The sequence below is a fragment of the Phaseolus vulgaris genome, chromosome 11 (genome assembly GCF_051622355.1).
Source record: "Phaseolus vulgaris cultivar YP4 chromosome 11, ASM5162235v1, whole genome shotgun sequence".
In the NCBI taxonomy this organism is placed as follows: domain Eukaryota; kingdom Viridiplantae; phylum Streptophyta; class Magnoliopsida; order Fabales; family Fabaceae; genus Phaseolus; species Phaseolus vulgaris.
The window spans coordinates 2,239,645-2,264,116 of NC_143508.1; the positions used below are offsets into that span (position 1 = coordinate 2,239,645).

General features: G+C 33.0%; 4 protein-coding genes and 1 non-coding gene across 7 annotated transcripts; 4 read left to right on the plus strand and 1 right to left on the minus strand.

Annotated features, from left to right (window-relative positions):
- The first annotated feature begins 1,926 nt into the window (after window positions 1-1,926).
- Window positions 1,927-2,761, plus strand: LOC137829378 (peptidyl-prolyl cis-trans isomerase 2). The gene has a single exon (XM_068636505.2). It carries the CDS (start codon window positions 2,007-2,009, stop codon window positions 2,523-2,525), a length of 519 nt encoding a protein of 172 aa, XP_068492606.1. The 5' UTR covers window positions 1,927-2,006; the 3' UTR covers window positions 2,526-2,761.
- A 2,636-nt stretch (window positions 2,762-5,397) lies between these two features.
- On the plus strand, window positions 5,398-5,536 carry LOC137811727 (small nucleolar RNA Z247). Its single transcript, XR_011081130.2, has one exon. It is a non-coding gene; the product is annotated as a small nucleolar RNA Z247 (small nucleolar RNA).
- A 4,629-nt stretch (window positions 5,537-10,165) lies between these two features.
- LOC137830140 (uncharacterized) lies at window positions 10,166-14,210 on the plus strand. Its single transcript, XM_068637693.2, has 7 exons — window positions 10,166-10,518; window positions 10,602-10,660; window positions 10,870-10,929; window positions 11,016-11,085; window positions 12,625-12,694; window positions 13,751-13,777; window positions 13,870-14,210. Exons 1-7 carry the CDS (start codon window positions 10,285-10,287, stop codon window positions 13,917-13,919), a joined length of 570 nt encoding a protein of 189 aa, XP_068493794.1. The 5' UTR covers window positions 10,166-10,284; the 3' UTR covers window positions 13,920-14,210.
- Window positions 14,211-14,786: 576 nt separating this feature from the next.
- On the minus strand, window positions 14,787-18,845 carry LOC137831206 (Pentatricopeptide repeat (PPR) superfamily protein). 3 transcript variants are annotated; one of them, XM_068639149.2, is made up of 3 exons: window positions 15,807-18,845; window positions 15,295-15,705; window positions 14,787-15,192 (listed from the first exon to the last, which is right to left on the minus strand). In XM_068639149.2, the coding sequence occupies exon 1, from the start codon at window positions 18,713-18,715 to the stop codon at window positions 16,013-16,015; it is 2,703 nt and encodes a 900-aa protein (XP_068495250.2). In that variant the 5' UTR covers window positions 18,716-18,845; the 3' UTR covers window positions 14,787-15,192; window positions 15,295-15,705; window positions 15,807-16,012. The 3 variants fall into 3 exon arrangements, with proteins under 3 accessions (XP_068495250.2, XP_068496046.2, XP_090153976.1); XM_068639945.2 differs by having other exon boundaries at window positions 15,800-18,845; XM_090297850.1 differs by lacking the exon at window positions 14,787-15,192 and having other exon boundaries at window positions 15,807-17,489; window positions 17,660-17,798.
- A 2,668-nt stretch (window positions 18,846-21,513) lies between these two features.
- Window positions 21,514-24,192, plus strand: LOC137834308 (nucleolar essential protein-like protein). The gene is made up of 7 exons (XM_068642582.2): window positions 21,514-21,888; window positions 21,981-22,073; window positions 22,213-22,357; window positions 22,451-22,561; window positions 22,730-22,812; window positions 22,893-22,950; window positions 23,881-24,192. The coding sequence occupies exons 1-7, from the start codon at window positions 21,607-21,609 to the stop codon at window positions 23,958-23,960; spliced, it is 852 nt and encodes a 283-aa protein (XP_068498683.2). The 5' UTR covers window positions 21,514-21,606; the 3' UTR covers window positions 23,961-24,192.
- The last annotated feature ends 280 nt before the right edge of the window (window positions 24,193-24,472 follow it).

The window sequence follows — 24,472 nt, forward strand, 5'->3', positions numbered from 1 at the left end:
CTCTGAATTGAAATTATTAAATGACTTTAGCCCTCTTTTTCAGGAAAAAAAAGTGTCATTAAGGGGCATCAACGAAATCAAATACTTACACACACCTCAGCTTTTTCATAATCTTTGCCTTTTCCATATATTTTTTATATACCTTTCATTTGTTTGATTTTTTTCCTAAGATCGGAAATATATCTTATTAATATATATATATATATATATGGCTATTTATTTGATTTGACAACAAGCAAGCTTCTACTTTATTCTTTATTCTTCGAGACTATAAGTATTTTTATTTTATTTTCTATATTCCAAAATTATTTTTTTAATATTTGATTTTATAAAAAATTATTTCAATTATTGACTCTATAAAGTATGTTTTCTGTCATAAAAAAACAAGGTAAAAAAGACATTTTTTAAAAATATTAGGAAATTAAAGCTTCAACACCAGAAAGACTATATATCATTGGGATATTGATAGCTTTTTTTTTTTTCTAAACCATGATATAACTCCCAATATTATCATTTTAATAATATTTTACACAATTTTATTATAAGTTTTTTAAAACTGTCACATAAAAATTATATATAACTAACAGGATTATTAAAGTATATATTTTTTTATTATTAAATGAGTTTTGGGAATGAAAGTGGACTGCATTGACTTGACACAGTAATGAATGCTTCTGGCCAGCTACTTCTAAGAACATTAATAACACATTTTTTTATACGCAAATGATCCAAGCTTCACTTTTCATTTAGAAAAGGGGTTTATATTTTAAAAACACTTTAACCAGTGCAAAAAATGTATATTAAAATCACGTGATAGAAATAAAAATAAAAATTGAGAGGTTTTTGTGGCTTAGAAATGTAACAGTGTCGAAGTGACAGAAAAATGTTGAAAGAAAAGAGAGCGATGCATGGTCCCTCCTTTGATGAATCCATGTCCACATTCATTCGTCCCATCTTTTTTCACATCAACTAATTCTCACGCTATCTCCACCAAATAATATAATCAAAATTCTCACGCAACTTTTCTTTTCTTTTCTTTTTCTTTCTCTTTTTTCCCCTTCTCATAAACACACTTTTAAATATCAAATAAAACTCCACCAATTTCTCCTCCACAACAACACACTTTCTTTATTCCAAATTTAAAAAGCAGAAAATTCAGGAAAAACATTTCAAATTTAACTTAAAGAAACTTAATTTTAAAGCTGAAATAATAAAATTTACAATTTTATTGCTCTGATTAAATCATGGAAAATAAACATATTTTCTTTTAAGTTCAGTAAATGTTTTTAAATTGAAAACATAAATTAAAAATGCTTATTTAAAAAGTACAAACATAATTTTGGTATAATAAAAATTGTAACTTTTTTTTATTTGACATTTTAGTTCAATACAATTAATATATATTTGTTAACTATAAACAATTTTTTCAGTTATTGAATTAGGAGGAAATCTATTGTTGTAAGTTGAATATTTGTCTTGTAATTAAATTTAAAATTAATTTCATAATGGTGCTATATTTGGAATGTTTTTGTTGACTTGAAAAGTACAAAAAATATATGATGAAGTTAATGAGTTAGATAAATTTGTTTAAAAGAAGATGATTAAGAAATGAAGGGACATTGTGTACTAAATGAGTGGGGTTTATGAATGTGTAAAGAAAATGATTTAATTTTGAATTTTTGATAGTAAAAAGATGTTAAAAAATGGTTTTAAGAAGAAGAAAAAAAGCTTGAAAAGTCCACACCCATCAAACTCACAGGCATAATAAGAAGAGCATATCCGTGACATAGGATCCGCTTAACTAACCCTAGTCAACTCCAAACTCAACCATAGTTAATCCACTTCACTCACACCCCGCCACGTGTCCCATCAAACGGTCACTTCCGGAGCCATTCGCCATCACGCGCCACTATAAATATCTCTCTCTCGTCAATCTCAACGTCAACCAAAACCCTAATCCCTCTTCTGCTTCCTTACTGTGACTTCCATTTCCCGTCTCTGCAACTATGCCGAACCCTAAGGTCTTCTTCGACATGACCATCGGCGGCCAACCCGCCGGCAGGATCGTGTTTGAGCTCTACGCCGACGTCACTCCCCGCACCGCCGAGAACTTCCGCGCCCTTTGCACCGGTGAGAAGGGAGTCGGTCGCAGCGGCAAGCCGCTCCACTTCAAGGGATCGATCTTCCATCGTGTGATCCCGAACTTCATGTGCCAGGGCGGTGACTTTACTGCCGGAAACGGTACAGGAGGCGAGTCGATCTACGGCGCCAAGTTCGCAGACGAGAACTTCGTGAAGAAGCACACCGGCCCCGGCATTCTGTCCATGGCCAACGCCGGTCCCGGAACCAACGGATCTCAGTTCTTCATCTGCACAACGAAGACGGAGTGGCTCGACGGCAAGCACGTGGTCTTCGGACAGGTCGTCGAAGGCCTGGACGTGGTGAAGGACATCGAGAAGGTCGGATCCGGATCCGGCAAGACCGCGAGGCCGGTCGCCATCGCTGACTGTGGTCAACTCTCCTAGATGGACGGCGTTGACCCGAGGCGGTTGTTGTCTCTGTGCTGGTGGCTCTGAATCTGTGTCTGTTTTCGGTGTCGTTTTTTTCTGTGTTATCTTTTATAGGGGATTGTGGCGTCCTTCCCTTTGAATCCTTTCCTTTATTTCTAATATCAGTATGTGGTAATAGAGTGATTGGAGTGTGTCATGAGAAATATAAAAATGATGAGCTACCTTCAATAAAAATAATTTTAGGATCTTTATTATTCTCTCTAGTTTTCTTTATCTTCCATGATTTCAATTTCTGTTGCATTTCATCATTCTAGTTTTACTGTTTCTCATCTTTTCTGTTTTCTGGAAGAAGCATTTGGATTGTTGTGGATGGTTTTCACTGTTCATGATTTTGTGTCGATGAGAAAATCGATGCGAAATAGCACGTGGTAGTGTTTGGTGTTTGGCTCAGTAGTCGTGTCAGTGATATGTGAACGTAGAGCATGGACAAGCCAAAATATCTGCTACAGAGATAATGCAATCACATATTTCCATTAATAATTAATATTAATAATGACGATGAAATTGAAAACAGAGGCTCATGGGGAAATGTGGATGTGGTGCCCCGCCACCGCTGTTTTCCCTGCACTACCATTTTTAAATTCCCTTTTCTTTGTTTCTATCTTATTAGGGTTTAGGATTGGATTTGAAACAGATAAATGCTTCTAAGAGATGATGAATTTAGCATGCTTCGCTTTTTATAGCTAGTTCATATGATGTTGTCAACAGTCTCTCCCCAACTATTACTGCTATTGCTCATATTCTGAATTTGATTTCTAAAATATAAATTGAAACAATAAATTAATTTTTTATCTTTAATAACTTCATCATTTTCTTCTTGTAACATCATATCTTTGATTCATAACGTATTTTAACGCATATTAATATTAAATATTATGACTAATAAAGGCCTAACCACTGTGTGACTCTAACATTAACACTTAAATACAATTTTTGTTAATAATAAAAAATATATATATATATATAAATGAGTGCAATTCATACTTAATAATATAATAGTAAAACGTTTTCTTTTTTGTTAAAGATTCCAAATTTAAAGATATTGACAAACTATGTAACGCAGTGAAGAGAAGGTTACAATTTTTAATAAAGGCAAAATTGATTAAAGCAATGTGTTTTCAAGCATTATTATTTTAATATTTTTTTATATTATTTAATTATAAATTTATCTGTATTATATATATATATATATATATATTTATATTTTAATTCTTATTTTTAATATTATTATTTTAATATATTTTTATATTATTTAATTATAAATTTATCCTTTATTATATATATATATATATATATATATTTAAACTTATTACATCAAATTTATATAACTTTTACAGTTGTCTTATTGATATCTGTTTTCCAGACACGTATTTACCCTATTTTTAGTTTATAACATATAAATAAGAAAAGGCATAAGCGGCAGTTAAAAAAATTGAATAATTTGCTAAAAAAAAGGAGTGAAAATATTTAAAAATATGAATAGACCCAAAACAAAACAATTGTATAAATTAAAAAGTTATATTTTTACATAATTACTAAAGAAAGTACATTCATTCTATTCATATTTTTATTTATCTACTAAAAGATAAAACTATCTAATTAAAAAATACATTAGAGAAATTATTGTTTAATACTAATTTATTTTCATACAAAAATAGTGTGTTCAAATTATGACAGAAAAAAAGTATGAGAAAAATAATGAAAACAAAATGAATAACTAATTCAAAATGGGAAATGAATGATTGCCTACTATAATAAAGGATTCTTATTATTTCCATTAGGTGCAAAGAAATGGTTGAATGGTATTATTTCTTTCTTACATACAAATTTTTGGTGGAGTTTTTTATTTTCTAAACTAACCGTAAATAAAAACTCCCAAGTAGATGAAATGTAAAAATTAATATAATGCATTTTCAATTCATTTCTTTCTTTGCACCATCATCAGATATATAATCGGTTTATATACTTATAATACCATTACATATATATTAAATGTTATTACAAACATAAATTATAAAATTATAAAATAGAGTATATGATCGTTATCATTGCATAAATAGAGGAGCTGTGATGTGTATGTTAGAATTAGTCAATCTAACACATTTATAGAAGTGGAACACGTTTGTAGAAGTTGAACAAGTCTTAGCTCAAGAATAGCGTTAATTTGTTAGTTGCCTTAAGAATCAGATCATGGATCCAACTCTGTATGCAATCAGTTACCCTTTTTTGAATATAAATACAATACGTCCACAGAGAGGTACGGTTAGCAAACTCTTGTTATGGTATCAGAGCACTAGAGATCCACGAGATCCATCTTTTCTGCTGCTAACCATGTCGAACTCCCTTCAAATCAATACAATGTCTTCACCATCAATCAGCCAAGTGATTAGTGTTAAACTCACACAAGAAAATTATTTGTTGTGGTCTGCTCAAATCCTTCCCTACTTACGTAGTCAGGGGCTGGTTGGGTTTGTGGATGGATCCATGCCACCACCAAACCAAACGATTATTGTTGAGTCAAGTGAAGAAACAGGGAGCCGCAAAATTATTGTTAATCCTGAATTCACAGTCTGGTACCCCAGGACCAGCTGGTACTCAGTCTCATCATCAACTCATCGGTTATCAAGGAAGTTCTCAGCACGGTGGTCGGAATCACCACTGCACAAGAAGCCTGGGCTACGCTGGAGCGGCAATTTGCCTCCACGTCTCGAGCACGAGCAATGCAGATCCGTATGGAACTCTCCATGATCCAAAAGAAGGACATGACAATTGCTGACTATTTTTGTAAAGTAAAACGTCTCGGAGACACTCTTGCTGCCATTGGCAAGCAGTAGAGGATGAAGAACTCATCGCCTACATGCTGCAAGGACTTGGTCCAGTTTATGATCCTCTTGTCACAAGTATTACAACTAGAACAGATGTTTACACTGTCAGCGATGTGTATGCTCATATGCTGAGCTACGAGATGCGTCATCTGCGTAATGGTACTCTTGAGCAATTTTCTTCTGCTAACAATGTCAACAAAATGCCTAATTGAGGAGGAACTAATGGACTTCGTGGTGGTCGTGGTCGTGGTCGTCAATCAAATGGTGGCCGAGGACAAACATGGCACACTAGAAACAATTCTGGATGTCAGCCATCAAAGGCACAAAGCAACTCAGACAACGTCTGTCATATTTGTGGTAAGCCAAACCATGGTGCTTTGCAATGTTGGCACAGATTTGATCAGGTCAAGCCGAAGACAATCTTAAACAAGCAGTTGTGGCCACAAGTGGATGTAAGAATGGCCTCTACACTTTACCAAATAATTCCAGCAAAGCATTCCTGACAGTCAAACTTTCGAAAGAACAATGGCACAGAAGACTTGGGCATCCTGCTTCCCCAATCACAATTAGAATCTTGAAAAATAATAACTTAGCTATAGATACTAGAGTTTCTTCTTCCTTAATTTGCCATGCTTGTCAACTAGGAAAAGCCCATCAATTACCCTTTGTTTCTTCTCAACATGTATCTACAACACTTCTTCAATTGATTCATACTGATGTATGGGGTCCAGCCATGGTCTCATTGAATAATTCTAAATATTATGTTTCATTTGTTGATGATTTTAGCAGATATGTTTGGATTTTTTTTTGAAATGCAAGGTCTGATGTTGAGTCTGTGTTTCTTCAGTTTCAAAAACATGTTGAAACCATGCTAAACACCAAAATTCGCTTTGTCCAGTCAGATTGGGGGGTGAATACCATCGTTTGCACCAATATTTCAAAACAACTGGAATTGAGCATCGTATTTCTTGTCCTCACACACATCAACAAAATGGGTTGGTAGAAAGAAAACATAGACACATTGTGGAAACTGGCCTTACTTTACTTGCCCAAACTAACATGCCTTTGTCCTATTGGGATGAAGCCTTCAATACAACTTGTTTCCTTATAAATAGACTACCATCTCGAATCATACAACAAGACACACCACTTCATAAATTATTTGCAAAAAATCCAGATTACACCATGCTTAAGGTGTTTGGTTGTGCTTGCTGGCCCAATTTAAGGCCTTACAACACCAAGAAACTGAGTTTTCGAACCACTAGGTGTGTCTTCTTAGGCTATAGTTCTTCTCATAAGGGATACAAGTGCTTAGATAGAAGTACAAAACGAATTTACATCTCTAGAGATGTAATCTTTGATGAAAATGTGTTTCCTTTTGAAGAATTAAATTCTAAGTCATAAATCCAAACCAAAAATTCACACCAGTCTGCTCTACTCCCAGCCTTCGTTAAACCCGTTCCTTACACTGAAAATGCTCTCACAAATATTGAACCAGTTGTTAATGATTCTCATATAATTGATGGTCAATCTAATAATGTTGCTAATAACAACTTGTCTGGCATAAGCTTGCATCCTGCAGATAATACAATAAGTCCAGAAATTGTTGCAGAACAGGAAGCTGAGAACAGTCCAATCAATTTCCAAGAACAGATGTTCGAACAAGAAACTTCTGATGGTGAAACATCTGAGGCGATTAATCAACACCCAATGAAAACAAGATTGAAAAATAACATTGTCCAAGCAAAACAGTTCACTGATGGTACTGTCAGATATTCAGAGACCTCAAGAAAGTTTACCGGTGTTGTCACTGTCAAAAATCCGACTACAATAATTGTACTAAAGAATGCTACTGAGACGATACAGTTACTGAACCTCAAAACTTGCAGGAAACTCTACAAAGTCCAGGCTGGCGGGAAGCAATGAATAATGAGCTCTCAGAATTACAACATAATGAGACTTGGGATCTCGATCCACCAAAACCTGGCATAAATCTCATTGATAGTCGATGGGTGTATAAAGTGAAAAGGAAAGCGGATGGATCAGTGGAGAGATTGAAAGCAAGGTTGGTTGCTAAAGGGTTCAAGCAAAGATTTGGCATTGATTACAGTGATACCTTTAGCCTCGTGGTCAAGCCATCAACAATCAGAGTTATTCTTTCACTAGCAGTAACCAAAGGCTGGAATATGAGACAAGTTGATATCCAAAATGCATTCTTGCATGGAATTTTGGAAGAGGAAGTGTACATGCGACAACCACCAGGATTTCAAGACCCATATAAACCAAAGGAATACATATGCAAACTCAAGAAAGTGCTTTATGGCCTGAAACAGGCTCCAAAGGCTTGGCACTCAAGGCTGACTGGAAAGCTTATGGAATTAGGCTTTAGAGCTTCTGTAATTGATTCATCTTTGTTTATCCTTAAAAACAGAGAGGTAACCATCTATATGCTCATATACGTTGATGATATAATTATCGTGAGCTCCTCTGATCAAGCCACCGAAAGGTTGATTCAGGAGTTGAAAATAGATTTTGCTGTAAAAGACTTAGGTGATCTTTAGTATTTTCTGGGTATTGAAGTCAAGAAGGCAAGAGATGGCATCACACTGTCACAACGAAGATATGCATTAGATTTGTTGAAGAAAGCAACCATGGAAAAATACAAACCCATGTCCACTCCAATGGGCTCAGCTGAGAAATTATTCAAAGAGCAGAGAACACTCTTATCAATTGAAGAACAATTTAAATACATAAGTACTGTGGGAGCATTGCAATACTTGACAATGACCAGGCCTGATTTGGCATTTGCTGTCAACAAGGTTTGCCAATACCTTCATACTCATTGGAGTGCTGTAAAGAGAATCCTTCGTTATGTAAAGGGCACATTAGATTTGGGAATCAGAATTCAGAAGTCTCCAACAATGCTGTTGTCCGGGTTTTCTGATGCTGATTGGGCTGGTTTTCCTGATGATCGACGTTCAACTAGCAGCTTTGCTGTATTTCTTGGAGCAAATCTAATTTCCTGGAGCTCTAGAAAACAAGCCACAGTGTCCAGATCGAGCACCGAAGCAGAATACAAGGCCATTGCGAATCTGACAGCATAAATGATCTGGATAAAATCATTATTGAAGGAGCTTGGTGTGTATCAATTAAAAGCTCCTCGGCTCTGGTGTGACAATCTAGGAGCTACATACTTAACTTCAAATCCAGTGTTTCATGCAAGAACAAAACATATTGAAGTTGACTTCCATTTTGTTCGAGAACAAGTGATACGCAAAGCAATGGAAGTTCGATTTATTTCATCAAGTGATCAAGTGGCTGATATCCTAACAAAACCACTGTCTAGAACTCTCTTTATTACACATTGTAACAATCTCAACATGTATAAAACCTGTTGGGATTGAAGGGGACTGTTAGAATTAGTCAATCTAACACATCTGTAGAAGTGGAACACGCGTTTGTAGAAGTTGAACAAGTCTTAGCTTAAGAATAACGTTAGTTGGTTAGTTGCCTTAAGAATCAGATCATGGATCAAACTCTGTATGCAATTAGTTACCTTTTTTTGAATATAAATACAATACGTCTTCCACACAGAGAGAGATACGGTTAACAAACTCTTGTTAGTGTAAAGATAAAATTAAGTAAAATAATAAGAAATGGTGTAATGGAGAGAACCATGAATCTTACTATTATTTTGTATGAGAGTGTATGAAAATATTTTCAATTGAAGATCAATTGAAAAATCGATTAACATTGACATTATTTTTTGTGCAATGTGTTTTCATAAAAAAAATCCTTATTTAAAGAAATGAACGAGGTGAACCCATGTTATTACAAAACACAACATTTGATAAATGTTGCAAGAAATTTCTAACAAATCTTATTAAATACTTTTTGTGTTGTAATTTGCTGTGCATAATTATAATATTTACACTATTTTTAGTTTATAGTAGATAAATAATAAAATGCATAAGTGGTAGTAAAAAAAATATGAATAATTTGCTAAAAGGGAGTAAAAACATCTAAGAATATGAATAGATCCAAAACAAAATAATTGTATAAATTAAAAATTATTCTTTTACATAATTACTAAAGAAAATACATCCATTCTATTACATTAAAATATACAATTTTATAACTTTATTATATTTATGAATAATTAATAAAAAATTAATATATATATATATATATATATATTTTTATAAAAATAATTTTGAACAGATTATATAACAGTTATTTTAAAAAAATAGTTAAAATAAATAAATAAATTATTTTTTACTTATTAAAAGATAAAAACTATCTAATTAAAAAAAATACATTAAATAAAAAGTTAGCAAATGGTTGTTTAATGGTATAAATGTTACAAGTTGTTTTTTTTTTCTTTTCTGTAATAGTTTATGGCGGCACATTGTTTCTTTTTTTTCTTTACAAAATTTGTATAATAATAAAAATAAAATTAATTTTCAAATAGAAAATATTAAAAAAAAATCATTGTATTTATTTTTTTATTTACATTCAACCAAACCTTATCCATTATTATTTTTATCTATTTCTCTATCTTTCTGTTCTATTCTACCTGTTAATTTGATTTTATTTATTTCTTCTTTTTCAAACAAAACATGTATATAACATTGTGAGTTTGCCATTTTGAATTAATAAATTATAAATAAATTTTGATTATTTATTTATTTTATTGAAAAGAGCATAAAGAGACTTTATATATATATATATATATATATATATATATATATATATATATATATATTTCGCCCATCTTCTCACTTTAGAAAGAAAAAAGTACACTTTGTATGAGAAATTGACCATTTACAAAGGTTGAGATTGAGTGGTATTGTTCCCTTCCTCTGAAACCCTAAATCATTGAATCATTGATGGAACTGACATGGTTGAGTGCCATTCTTGTGGGCGCTGGTTATCTTGCTTTGGGTTACTTCATTGGTTCTCAGTATCCTCCTACTTTCCTCTTCTCACGTAAATTATTGGCCAAACGCAACGATGCTACACTTCTCAACGACACAGACAATAAGAAGAGGAATAGTAAGTCCAAACTCAAAGACCCTCTTCAGATTGAACAACTAGCTGACATTCTCGATGATTTTAAGATGGTACTCAAAATCCCCTCTTTTTTTCTCCAAACCCATGTACTCAATCTTAATGGGCTGCATAAAAATTGTTCCTTTTTCTGCAGATTCTCGTTGTCAGGAATGATCTTAAAATGGGTAAAGGGAAGATTGCTGCTCAATGCAGGTTTGTAATTTTTCAAAATATTAACTTTGAATATGCTGAGTTTGAGACTTCTATTAGTCTGGTTGTCTAGTTTGTGGACTGATTTATAACTCTCTTTTTTCATTTATCTTCATCTTCTCTTTTCATTCTATGGACTTTTATGTTATTGTTATTCAATGAAAACCTGATTAATGGTTCAAACTCACTACTTTCTCTGTTTTTTTTGGCAGTCATGCAACGTTAGGTCTCTATAAAAAGCTCCTTCATCGAGCACCAAAGGCGTTGAATAGGTACTGCGGTAGCCTTGATTTCACTTGAAGGTTAATCTGCATTGTATAATTTCATTCAGAAGCTTTTGTCAAATATCAATGTGCAGGTGGGAGATGTCTGCGCAGCCAAAGGTTGTTGTCAAAATTGAAAGCGAAGAAGATATGCTGGCTTTGCAAGTGAGTGTTGTTTAGGTCAATTTTGTGCATTAGCTAAGTTTTTGTGTAATATCTATTTAAAAAATTGTGCTGGGTACTTGGCTGCTATAATGCATCAAGAAAAATGTTAGCTGCACACTGTTTTTGCACTTGATACTATCGGCTGAAATTTATTGAAAAACACAATTTTTGGGTGTCTTCTTATTTTTTTGAGTCCCACTCATTATTTTTGTAGTTTCTAATGAGTTTTAAGTTTTAACCAATAAAAAGTGTTATAAAGAATGCTCTAAAGAGTGTGTTGTTTGCATTCCTCAATACATTAATCAGTAATTTGATCACAATGTAATTTGATTGGAAACCAATTAACTTTAATTCAATAAAATAGATGTAAAATTGCCTATATTTTAGTTAAGCTTGTAAAAATTTGGTTGCTAGTTTTTGTTTTAAGGTTTGACTGTGTTAAAGGGGTGCACCTTAGAGGATAAATGTGGAGATATAGCTGTTAATCGAAAAGTCAATGGCTAAGATTGTAATAGTAAAACGAACTATGAAACGGTGAAGACCTCAGTTGTTGATTTTTCACTCAGTAGATATTAGTCCACACTTTTGCCCATGAAGTGAACCACATGAAGTAGTTTGGCAATTACATGAGAAAATATGCAAGACAAGGTCAGCAACTAGGATTAAAATAGAAAATACACATTCTTTTTGACACTTCAACCAGTGAAGTGAGGGAAAAAAATGAGTCAGTTTTTAACTTACTGGAACTGCCTAAAGCCTTTCTTATTGAATGGATCAAACGGCATCAGAGTAAATGATGCATTTTGTATTATTTTAACATTATTCTAAAAAATCTAGGGTTTTCTATGTTCTTAACTTTTTAACTTAGAAAGGTCAAGTATCTTACCCAAAGGCAACATGGTAAACTTTGTTACAAAGTGCAGTTATCCTGTGAGGACAAATATTGCTAGCTCTTCAATTTTAACAAAAAAGGATAGCATAAAAAGGTTTAATATGTTATCTGCAAATATAGTTAGAATCAAGTAGTTATGGACTATGTTGTTTTATCTACTGGTTTTATATAAACTGTGGTGCCATTTGTTTGTGTTTTTTTCCTGAGGTATAAATATTGTTAATTAATGAAAACATGTTTATAAAAATGGTGATATTTTCTTGACAATATAGTTTTAATTTTTCCTTGGAAGCCAGCCAGCAAGAGTAGCTTCTGAAATCACTTTTTAAATGTTATATCATTAAAGCACTTTTTATCAAAGATTATTCAAATGCACCATATACATGATATTATCATCTATTGGTATTATCTTTGTCAATATAATCAATTCCTCTTCTATCAATTGCTTGACTTTCTCCAAAAGTAGACTAAACTTAATTTCTCTGAAGTAGATTAAAACAATTAATCTGGTTTCCATTGTCTTCTTCCATCATTTCCCTAAGATGCAATTGCTACATCTTTTTCTTCCCATTTATTATTCTTTTTATGCATGGCTCCTTTTATCTAAAGCTGGTTTTGTTTTTGTATAATATTGCTTAATGAGTTAGGAAAGGGCTAAATCTCTGAAGTTACCCACCCATATCACAATTGATGCTGGGAGAACACAGATTGCACCAAGTGAGTATTTGAAAATTCCATTAAGTAGTTGCTTATAGATAACGAGTAGCTTGTATCAAGTATCAACTAGCTGTCAAGTAGTATGAAATTTTGTAAAAAAGGTTATTTTAAAGACAATAGTTACTCTTGGATTAAGTGAATCTTCTCTTCTGTCTCACTTTTTGCCGTATATCTTGATTAATTGTGTGATATGTGAGACTGTATCTATGGAAGTCATCTATGAAGCTTTGATGCTTGCATTTGCTTCATGGAATATGTATTTGATATGTATCTGATGGAAACTCTTAGATGCTTCACCAGTATCTCTGAAGTATCCAAGTTTTTTGTTTTTTAGAATCTAATGAAGACAGATGAGACACAGATGCTTGTATAAGATAAAAGCATAGAAACATTGCCCCTTGATGAACTCAATGTTGAAGCTATCCGCTTTACCAATGATATTCAAGGACATACGTTTTATTCCTATTTGTAGGCAGTAGGCAATGATTTATGATAAATGGATTATAATTTTCTATTTTATTACAGTTCAACAACTCCTTCATTTAGATTTTAGGAATTGCAACTATGTATATATTTTGTGTTATGAATTCTTTTTATGGACATGTATCTTACACATTGCATCATATATATTTTAAGAGTAGTTGTGTTGTGTCAGCTTTGTATTTTAAACATTATCTGGACTGTGTCTATGCATCATAAGAAGCTGTGGACAGTTAGAATTGCGACTAGAGTTTCCCAGCTTCTCACTGAAATGAAATGGTCATCTCATGGTCCTTTTTATATTGAACTTCAATTCATACTAGAAAATGTTGGTTCATACTTGCATTCTGACTAGTAGAGTTGCTAAATTGGTTCTTTTGGATTGTCTATAATATGTCTATCTCATGTGAGAAAAGATTGTTTGATTTCCATGTTAAATAGTAAAATTAGATAAAGGACCGGCTTTACTTTGGTTATTCGATACATATTCTACTTGTTTGATCTGTATAATATAGTTATGTGTATATATTTAATGCAAATGGCAGTTAATTTACATTTTTTTCCTTTTTGTTCCAGATTCCAGAACAGTGATGTCAATTCTTGGTAATACTCTTCTCTAGTGAATAAACTTTTTTGGTTATGCATTTAGTTTTCATACTAGAAGTAGATTGATGTAAGATGATGTTGATGTGCAGGACCCGTTGAAGTAGTAGATGAGGTAACAGGTGGACTTAAACTACTATAGTCTTCTGTTGGATCAACATGGTGCTGTTTATCATGAACCCCTAGTGTTCACGAAGGATAGCAGATCGAACTAATTATGGACCATATCAAGATTTGCCGTGTTCTTTGCCTACAAAAGGGTTTACAATTAATCTTTAGTTGACAGGTCTACAAAAGGATTTATGGTTAATCTTTAGTTGACAGTGATGATGATGATGATAAAAAATTTCTTGGAGATCCTTGCCGATAAAAACTGTGGAACCATGTTCTGTTTGTATGAGATATTAATTATATCAGGGTGATTGACGGCCAAGGTTTTATTCATGGTGGTTCCATATTTTTTTGATGGTGGTTCTTGATTGGTTTTGGAAGGTATTTGAATTTCTCAGCCATTGAAATAAAATTCGGATATGCCATTTGGAATAAGAAAATCTTCTCCCATACCAAGGCAATGTTATTGGTATTGAAATGTCATTGGTATTGAAATGTCTCAGCCAAATTAGTAATTGGATTTCACTGCATATTTAGATAATTACACAGAAGAACAATAGTCCAAAACAAAAGATGAACTTCAAATAAACCAAGATAAATCGACACTTTTACTATACATGAAAAATAATATAATAATTTATCTTTAGAAGGTGTTACCTTCGTCCTGTAATTAATCAATTACTTTTCTTCTGTTGTTCTGTCGCTAATTACTTATATTACATTTTCTCCAGTAGAATTTATGCTACTAACTTTTTATTTCTTCAAATACTTTTTATATTTTCTGAATTATCTTTTATAGCTCGATAATTATAAACCATGTAATCCAAGCCCCAACCATTGGGCCAGGTTAGAACAAGCTTATTTATGGATTTTTTATTCTTGCATTGCATCTCACAAATTTCTTGGATAACCTCCTATTCATTCCAGAACAAGTTTTTAGAAATGTTAAAAAAAAATACAGATGAATAAAATATGATTAAAGAATTAACGGGGTACTCAAAGTTAAGACCTTATTTTGTAAGGTTGGAAGAGGCCTTAAACACGCTCCTACGTTTCACTGATATGCGAAAAAAGGTTCATGGGATTGGGGAAAGAAAATTGGAAGTTAAACAAATAGGAGCATGTTCAGTGGTGGATGAACAAGTTGTGCAGTGGTGGTTAGCACAAATCATAGATTTGAATCTTCACTACGCCAATTGCTTGATGGCCGCTTCAAGATATCCAATTGAATTACTGAATGATTTGTCTTCAGCCAGACTGCAGAGATGATCAATCATAACGTAGCTGGCCCAAACATCACTTAACTGCAATATCAAAATAAAAAATGGTGATTTACTACATAAAATAAAATGCTGTTTTAATATTTAATATTGAGCGAAAAATGAGTCTCCAGACAGAAGCTTCACCTTTTGGACTTTTGTTGGTTGGTAAAATGTTGGTTTTATTTTAAGCATTTTTGTACACAAAGTGACTCAACTTTTCCTCTTTAAGTAATAGAGAACTCCAAAAAAAGTTCTGTCAAACACTACCTACTGTTCATACAGCTATACAATTTTTTGCAGTTTTCATGTTCAATCAGCTAACCAAAATTTGTATCAATTGCTTCATAAGCAGTCTATACTTTAGCAGCACTCTATGTAATCACCGATCATGACAACAAATGTAACTGCTTAGCATTAGAGTGTCATAGCATCTTCAAGTTGCAAGTAAATTGAAAATAGGCCTTGCAACTAGTTTCAATATTTGAACCGGTTCTTCTCTACACTTATCCTTTTGGTAATGCTCGTTTTCACGTCTGGAAGGTTCCACTTTGTCCTCTACAGAAAGAATAGTACATAATTTATATATGATATTTGGAAAATTGTCATTAATTCTTATATAGAACATTTGTTCAACTTTGCAAATATTAACCTTTCACCTGGCATAGAGATTATTTATGCAGACACTTCAACGTTTTCAGGCTTTAGAAACCACTTGCTTCAAGCACCAACCTCATTTCCAGATAACTGAACCTCAGCAGATTCTATATATTTTGCCTTGCTTCACCCTTCTCTGAGCCCGCCATTACTGCAACAACCATAATACAGGTTTTAAACCTTTGTTTTGTGCGTGTTATACCACAATTTAACTAGTGCTCTTATCTTCACCCTTCTGCAATTCTCGTAAATTTTGTCTTGGCGTCATCCCTCTCCTCAACATATCATCACGCAATTCAAATGCCTTGTCGAGCTCTCCATTAACGCAACAGCCATATATTAGCAAGTTGTATGCAACCAAATCTGGTTTTAGACCTTTCTTTAACATGGTATCCCATAATTTAACAGCTGCCCCTACATTGCCACTTCTGCAATACTCATAAATTAATGTTGAATAGGTAACACAGTCAGGGAAAATACCATTTTCAGTCATTTCAGAAAGAACTTCAGTGGCTTCATGAAATCTACCCAGTCTGCAGAAGCCTCGGATAATAATGTTGTATGTTACAGTGTTTGCTAAAAGCCCTTTAAGCATTGCATGGTGAAGCCCTGTAGCTTCCTTCATATACCCCTCCTTCGTAAGATTGTCAAGAAAACAGCCATACGTGATTGAATTGGGAGGGACATTTGCAGCCTGCATCTTTTTAAAAAGAAGACCTGCTCTGTCGATTTCTCCTGCTTTGCATAAACCATTCATCAAAGCAGTATAAGTCACGACATTAGGAAAGCATTCCTCAGTAACCATCAAATCCCAGCATTCAAAAGCTTTCTTCAGAGATCCTTCTTTGGAGTATGCATCTATCATACTTGTATATATTACATTATCAGGTCTCAATCCTTGATCATGCATATTTTTTAAGACATCAAAAAATGTTTTCCTGTCTGGCTGCTTTAGAGCACCGTCGATAAGAACAGCATGGCAAACCAGATCCATGTTGATTCCTCTTTGAATCATTTCACAAGAAGCACTCAGTGCTTCCACCAATCTTCCTTCCTGGCAATAGCCATGTAGAAGTGCACTATAGCACATCTCATTTAACTTTACTTTCTGCTTGTGAAGAGCATCAATAAAATCTCCAGCTTCAGAAACCCTACCATTAGAGCAAAGGCCACTGATAAGAGGTCTATAGGTATATGTGTCAGGGACAAGGCCCTTTTGAAGCATGTCTTCAAGCAATTCAAAGGCTTTATCAATGTTGTTATCCCTACAATACCCTTCAATCAACACATTATATGTTACCTCAGTTGGCTTGATTTTCCTTTCAAGCAAATCATCAAAAAGTTTGGATGCTTCTGCCATATTATTAGTGCTGCAAAGCCCAGAAATAAGTGCTGTGAAAGTATAAATGTTTGGAGTAACTCCTTTCTCAATCATCTCATTATATAGCTCAAATGCTTTTAGTAGTTGTAGGTTTTTGCAATAAGCACTAATCAATGACGTAAAAGTTGTAGCAGTTGGCTCCACCCCTTTATTGATCATCTCAGTAAACAGAGACTCGGCTACACTCAAATCCCCGAACTTGCATTGGCCATTTATCAAAGAGTTGTAGGCATATAGAGTTTCTCTTATACCATCTTCTATCATTCTATCAAAATAAGATCTTGCAACATCCAACCTTCCCCTTCTGCAGAAGGAATCAATAAGAATGGAATAAGTAATACCATTGGGATGCAAGTTCATCAAACTCATATTATTATAAAGCAACTCTGCCTTATCAAAATCTCCACCTTTGCACAAAGAATTGATCAATGCGTTATAAACAAACAAATTCGGCACAAAACCAGACCTCCCTACCTTAACTACCAACTCATAAGCATCATCAATCTTTCCCTGCTTTCTCAATCCATCTACTAACCCCGACACAGCAGCTTCGGATGGAGCAAGCCCCAATTCAACCATATCATCCATAAGCTGAATTCCAGCCTCAAATTGCTGCACCCTACAAAAACCAAGCACTAATGTACAGTATGTAACAACATCACCTTCTAAACCCTTTACCCTCAACGATCTTTTAACCTCAACAGCTTCCCAAACTCTATCACCCTTGCAAAGCCCATGAATCAAGACATTGTAAGTTACAACACTCAAAGCAAACCTATTAGATTCCATCCACAGAATCTTCTCCTTAGCCCTACAAAAATCTTTCAATTCGCAGAGACTCCGAACCACAGCGGAGCAAGTATAAGGATCAGGTCGAACACCCGCATTCACAGACTCATCAAACAATTCGCAAACCGTTATAAATTTTCTAACTCTCAAAAGCCCGTTCAAGAGGGAGCTCAATGTTCTAACCTCAGGCAACAAAGCATTGGCAAACATGAGTTGCACCACGACCACAGCATCAGAAACTCGTGAACTTAGCACGTAACTCTGAACCAGCAAATCGAAACCCAAAGTGGACGCGAACTTACAATGCTTGTAAGAGTGTAGAAAGTGTGAAAAAACGTAGTTTGGGGGGGACCCACGAAGGAGAAGGGTGTGCAAGAGGGAATTAGCAGGCCAAAATAGTCTGCACTGAACAAGCGCGTGGACCAAGATGGTGAAGGAGGCTGTGGAGTGGTTCATGTTTTTGTGCAGACCCAGAAAGTTGAAGAACCTCAAAGCTAACTTGGAATCGTCCAAGGTGTTGATCAAGACTTGTTCCACGTGATGGGGCCTCAATGCCGATGAAATTGAAGCGTCGTTCAAAGCCACCTTCCAACTCTGTTTTCCTCGAACGATGTCGCAAAGGAGTGACACAAAACGACCATCGTTTTCGTCGTCTAATTTGGACGCGGAGAAGAGCCTGTGGAGAAAAGGGGTGGTGGTGGCTGCGGCGGGGAGCGCCGCGCGAACAACTCGGAGCTTCATTCGCCACCGCCACACTACCCACAAGCACCAGATTTGTGACAACTGAATTGAAAGAAAAAGTGCTTAATTTTGTTGGAAAGACCCATCAATTAGTATGTGTCAAAAACTCTACTAAGTGCACACTAAATGTTTGATAAGTAAATAAGAGGTAAAAGAATAACATTGTAATGCTTTATTATATCACCTTATAAGTATCTAATGCCTTGTATAATACATTAATAGGATATTATTTTCTTTTCTTTGGTGTCCTAATCTTATTATCTTGTTTTCATTTTTCAATTATTTTTTATTTATGGATATTTTTACATGCTCTACTTTTGCTATAATAATTTCTTATCCTTTTTATCCTCTTTTATAATATGTTTCATACTTTTTTTTCTTGTTTTTTTTATGTGTTTTATTGATTAAAGTTGTTTGATATTGAAATCTAAACTAAGATATAAAATGTAATGCATCAATCACAAAAATATATAATCTCGTACTATCTTTATATAAGAGAAAATTTGAGAATGTTTCTTATATTTTGCAATTTGAATATAACAAAGACATGAAGTGTGCATAGGTCTAAGAATAAACCATAATTTATTGATAGAAGTGTCATTTCATAATAAGTCAATCCTCTCTTCTTTTTTTTTTATGCATGGAAGAGATGTAATGTTAAGGTGATTTTTTGGACTCTTTTTACCTTGACTATTATCAAATCACACAAAGTAAAATTTATATTAGTAATCTTTAGAAAGATTTACAATATTTTGTGTCTGAAAATCAATAAAAAAAAAAAAAATTGGATTGTGTGTTTAAATTTTTTTTTTACAGTTTTTTACTAGTATTATTTGTTGAGTGTCGTCAGATCATATAAGTATAAATAAAAGATCTTCGTAATTATTTATTTAGTTATTTAAACAATTATATATCATGCAGTGTAAGAGATAAAATGAAAGAACATATATTTAGTATTTTTATACTGACTTGTTTGATCTCATAAATTATGTCTAGTTCTTGATCAACCAATCAAGTTCTACTAATCAATATACTCTTGTAAAGTACAAACTAATATTCTTTTAAGAAGTTACTCCTGACTAACATTGAGTGTTATTGACACTTGTAACTCTTGACTTAACATTGAGTATTTTTTACATTAGCCACTTCTGGATCAACACTAAGTATTTTTTACACTAGAAACTCATGATTCAACACTGATACAAAATCTAAATGATCAATACATCACTGGTATTTCTCACTAGAGAGGATAACGTCTTTCAATGTATACAAGATTTAAGTTATATTTACCACTAGACAGTAATGAACACAAATAGTGTTCTCACAAAGTTTTAGGACACACGAGTAGAGTTTCAACACTTGCAAAATATAACTTACTTTCTTGTATTTTTTTCTTCAAATATCTTCTTATAGGCTTTAGAATAAGTAATCGTTACATTTTTTTTCTTTCTAATTGTTGAGTAACTTTAAACTCTTTTTGTTGTATTTTTTTTTTTTTGTCTTTTGACAGCTCTTATGTTGATAATATTAAATGCATGACATGAAATATTAAATTCTTTTGTTTTCTTTACACGAACTTAATATATAAAGAAAAAATTGTATTATTATTTTTATCTAACTTAAGAGAGTCAATGACAGTAAAATTTGTGTTTTTTACCTTTACTAAAAAAATATTTCATAAATGGTCCAGTCTTTATCCCATGAAAATTTTAAAGTTTGTACAATTCCAATGAGGCATTTGTAACTACATAAATTTTTCTTTAAAAAACTTGATTATAATAAGTATATTAAATACACGAATCAATCCTAGTTATTCTCCATAATCTTCTTCTAGTATTAAGAATTCAACTATTATTTATTATTATTTTTACTATAAAGAAGTTAATAAAGAGGATAAATAATTGAGATTTTCTCATGGATTAATTCAGAATGAAAAATAAAAACTATTACTCACATACTAAAAACAAGACAATATAAACCTAATACAAATATTACAAGTGGTATAATAAAAATTGATATCATTATTTTATGTACTATTATATAATATTAAAATGATAATATAATTATCTAATTTTTTTTAATGAATTTATGGTGGCATCACATTTTTTTGGTATCATATTGTCTAATAGGTATAGTGTATATATAATTATTATATATTCATATTTATAGTAAATATCATGTACAATATTTTATAATATTTGTAAAATATTATAATCAATTTATAATATGTCATAAAATATTATATTTTACAACAATCACAACTATTATATTACAATATAAAATTTAATAATGTATTTGGTAATTTATAATTTATTATATAATCTACAATTTATATAATACGTTACAAATTATAATTTACAAATGATTTATATAATAATAAATTTACTTTTCAACAGAATGGATCTGTTTTAGAAAAAAAAACTGAAAAGAACATTATAAAGATAATTTTAAAAAGATTGAATGGAGAAATGAAAAAACATTTAATATTATCAGATACTTATACCTATTTTGAATTAATAAACATTTATATAATTGTTTGAAATTGAGAAGTTAATATATTGTTTTTTAAGTCGAGAAACTATGTGTTACCAATTTATATTTTTTTTTATCAATTTAATTTTTTATTTTAAATAAACTAAACTGTATAACTGATAAGGAAAAAAAAAACATTGTAATTCCTTTATCTAGTCTAGTATAGAAAGATATATATTTTTATAATCATATCATATCATTAGTATCCAACGGTGAGATTTTCATCAACCCTTCATTAGACCAAGGTTCTGTGTGTACCATATTATAAGCTCAAATAAAACGGGCATAAGCAAAATCAGAAGAACCCTAGGAAGTGTAAGCAGTGTTTGGAGAATTGGAATTTGTTTGAGGCCGAGGCAATGACACGACCTTTCGGTGTGAAGGGGAAGAAGCGAAAGCACTCCCAATCCAAACAGTACTCAGAAGAAGAACACCAACAGCCGCCACCAAAGAAAGCTGTTGCCGAAGAAAGCAAAGAACCGTCACCAGAACCAGAACCAGAAAGAGAATCAGAACCAGCACCAACAGAAGAGGATGAATTGAGTGGTATCCCAATTGTGCCCAGTGAGAAAAACAGTACCAAACCCAACGTCATCTTCATCCTCGAAAAAGCTTCTCTCGAAGTCGCCAAAGTCGGCAAGGTTCTACTTCATACTCTTCTATTTCTCACTCTTCTTTTCTTTTTTACTTTCACTTTAACTCAATTATTTTCTTTGTTTTTGTGGCACTGCAGACATATCAACTTTTGAACTCCGATGACCATGCCAATTTCCTCCGCAAAAACAACAAGAATCCTGGAGATTATAGGCCTGATATTACACATCAGGTAAAGCTTTTTTCTAAATACATCATCACATTTTCACTCTTTTGTGTGAATTTTGCTTTGAAATTACTTGTTTGAGGTTATGCAGTTAGAATGATTCATTATCTTTTTTAATTATATGTCAAATGGTGTTTTGTTTCAGTCTCTGCTATCGATTCTGGATAGCCCACTGAATAAAGCTGGAAGATTGCGAAGTGTTTATATAAGGACGGAGAAAGGTGTTCTTATAGAGGTTAAGCCCTTTGTTCGAATTCCCAGAACATTCAAACGTTTTGCTGGTGTTATGTGTAAGTCTTAGCTATTTTGTTTCCTAGGTCTCACTTTTTTGGGAGGAAAAAGTATATAAGTTCTCATCTGTTGCTCTTAAACTTTTACTGCAGTGGAACTGCTTCAAAAGCTGAGCATATCTGCTGTTGGCAAGCGCGAGAAACTCCTCCGAACCATAAAAAATCCTGTCACACAGTATTTGCCTGTTAACTCACGAAAAATAGGTGTGTTGTGTGCTCTTGATTGTTGCTGGTGTTTACTTGTTTGTTTCTTGACTGCTGGAAGATCCCAAATCCTAATGTTGAAGTCTGTGTTTAACTTTTCTTTTTTGATAAATTCTTTTATCAATGTAATTCAAAATAATAGAAGTGGTTGTTTCTCTTGAATGTCAGGTCTATCATATAGTTCAGAAAACCTTGTAGATATGGATGACTATGTATCAACTATTTCCAGCAATACGGACCTTGTTTTTGTGGTACTTTCACCAGTTCAACTTTTAATTTTTATGCTTACTTTCTCCTTGAATGCTTAAGGATTAATATATTCTAATTTCAGGTAGGAGCAATGGCCCATGGGAAGATTGAGACCGATTATACAGAAGATTATCTAGCAAGTACGATTATCCATACTTATTTTTTTTATCTACTATCTTCTCGGTAATTATGTACATATTCATGATGGTCAATTTTGGGTTTTGGCTTCATTGGTTTTCTTTTGTTGTGTCTGTCTTTGGTAAGTGTTTTCTGATTGCAATGTCCCTTCTGTGTATAAACTTTGTATTTGTTTTTGGGACCTGATACATTCTTATTTTTAATTTTGTCTGTTCAAATTTCTAAACAATGAATGAAGAGTTTCATGAAGTTTTGCTAGGCTCCATTTTAAAAAGAATAAAAAGTAAACTATTTTATGCTAATCACTTTAACTACCAAATGTAGGTTTGTGAACAAAAACTCACGGTTGCCAGACTAGCTTAGCTTTGATAATACTGCAAACACAAAAACACCGATCTGCTCCTCCTGTTAGAGCAGTCTCCCACTTTGGTTCTTTTTTTGCATTTATGTAGAATACTAATGGCGTGTTTGGTTTCCTGTAGTAGTGTGTTTAATTGCCTAATCAAAACCTACGTCCAACGTGAAAGATAGAAATATCTGCTTGATGGTTTCATACATTGTTTGGAAGTGGTGAAATTCAGTTTGCATTGTTGGAAACAAATATCCAAACATGCTATAAATGACTAGTCTTTTTAAAATAGGATGGCCACATACAGAACCAAAGTGGGATGTTTTCTTTGAAGCCAACGTCACTGTCTTTCGCATTAACAGATCTCATGCTTAAATTGAACTGAATTTGAATGGTAAAAGTTGTTGCTAAGCTGAGTAAAAGCCCCCAGTCCGACACCCTACCGATTATTTTCATTTACTGTAACAATTTGTGGTCAAAACTTGGAGTGTTTAATAAATATCTAGAATGCTACCTGCATGATCATTAACATGTACCAGCCAGGATATTTTTATTTCTTACATCATTGTGTTTCTGATTGCAGTTTCGGGGTACCCGCTAAGTGCTGCTTATTGTATTACAAGGATTACTGGTGCCCTTGAGAGAAAGTGGAAGATTTTGTGATTTAACACCTTCAAGCCTGGGAAACGATTTACTAATTTCAGTACCTCAGTCAATTTATGTAATACCAAGGTAGGGTCTTGTCTTAACAGACATATAGGAAATACAATATAAGTTATTTTTTCCTGAGGTATTTTTAGGGTCTGATTTTCCTGTTCCAGATCGGTGTTTCACTACTGTATTTGAATTAAATGTTTAATATATTGTTTTGCTGGAGGATGCTTTCTTAACAAAACTATATCTCAATGCTGTTATTTGCGCCCAGATAAGTGGTTTGCGAGTTACTTTTTCCTGGTTCGAAGTTACTTTCGAAGTTAAGAATAAAAACTTTACATTTTATTGAAAATTAAAACATTCGTTAACTTCAACATTTTTTTTTTCTTTATTACTTCTAATTCTAAGTTAAACTTTGAAGTGTTTTCATGTTTACGAATGTCAGGCTAAACACTCAAACTGTTTTTGATACATCTGAACACTAAAAATAAAAGAGCGTAGACAGAATAAATAAGCATTAA

Bases quoted from the DNA above. Each gene is read 5' to 3' on its own strand.
- LOC137831206 (XM_068639149.2), bottom strand. From the start codon at position 18,715: ATGAAGCTCCGAGTTGTTCGCGCGGCGCTCCCCGCCGCAGCCACCACC.
- LOC137829378 (XM_068636505.2), top strand. From the start codon at position 2,007: ATGCCGAACCCTAAGGTCTTCTTCGACATGACCATCGGCGGCCAACCC.
- LOC137830140 (XM_068637693.2), top strand. From the start codon at position 10,285: ATGGAACTGACATGGTTGAGTGCCATTCTTGTGGGCGCTGGTTATCTT. The intron at 10,519-10,601 runs GTACTCAAAATC...CTTTTTCTGCAG, and splicing joins TTCTCGATGATTTTAAGATG to ATTCTCGTTGTCAGGAATGA. The intron at 11,086-12,624 runs GTGAGTGTTGTT...TTAATGAGTTAG, and splicing joins AAGATATGCTGGCTTTGCAA to GAAAGGGCTAAATCTCTGAA.
- LOC137834308 (XM_068642582.2), top strand. From the start codon at position 21,607: ATGACACGACCTTTCGGTGTGAAGGGGAAGAAGCGAAAGCACTCCCAA. The intron at 22,562-22,729 runs GTGTGTTGTGTG...CTTGAATGTCAG, and splicing joins TGTTAACTCACGAAAAATAG to GTCTATCATATAGTTCAGAA. The intron at 22,951-23,880 runs GTACGATTATCC...TTCTGATTGCAG, and splicing joins TACAGAAGATTATCTAGCAA to TTTCGGGGTACCCGCTAAGT.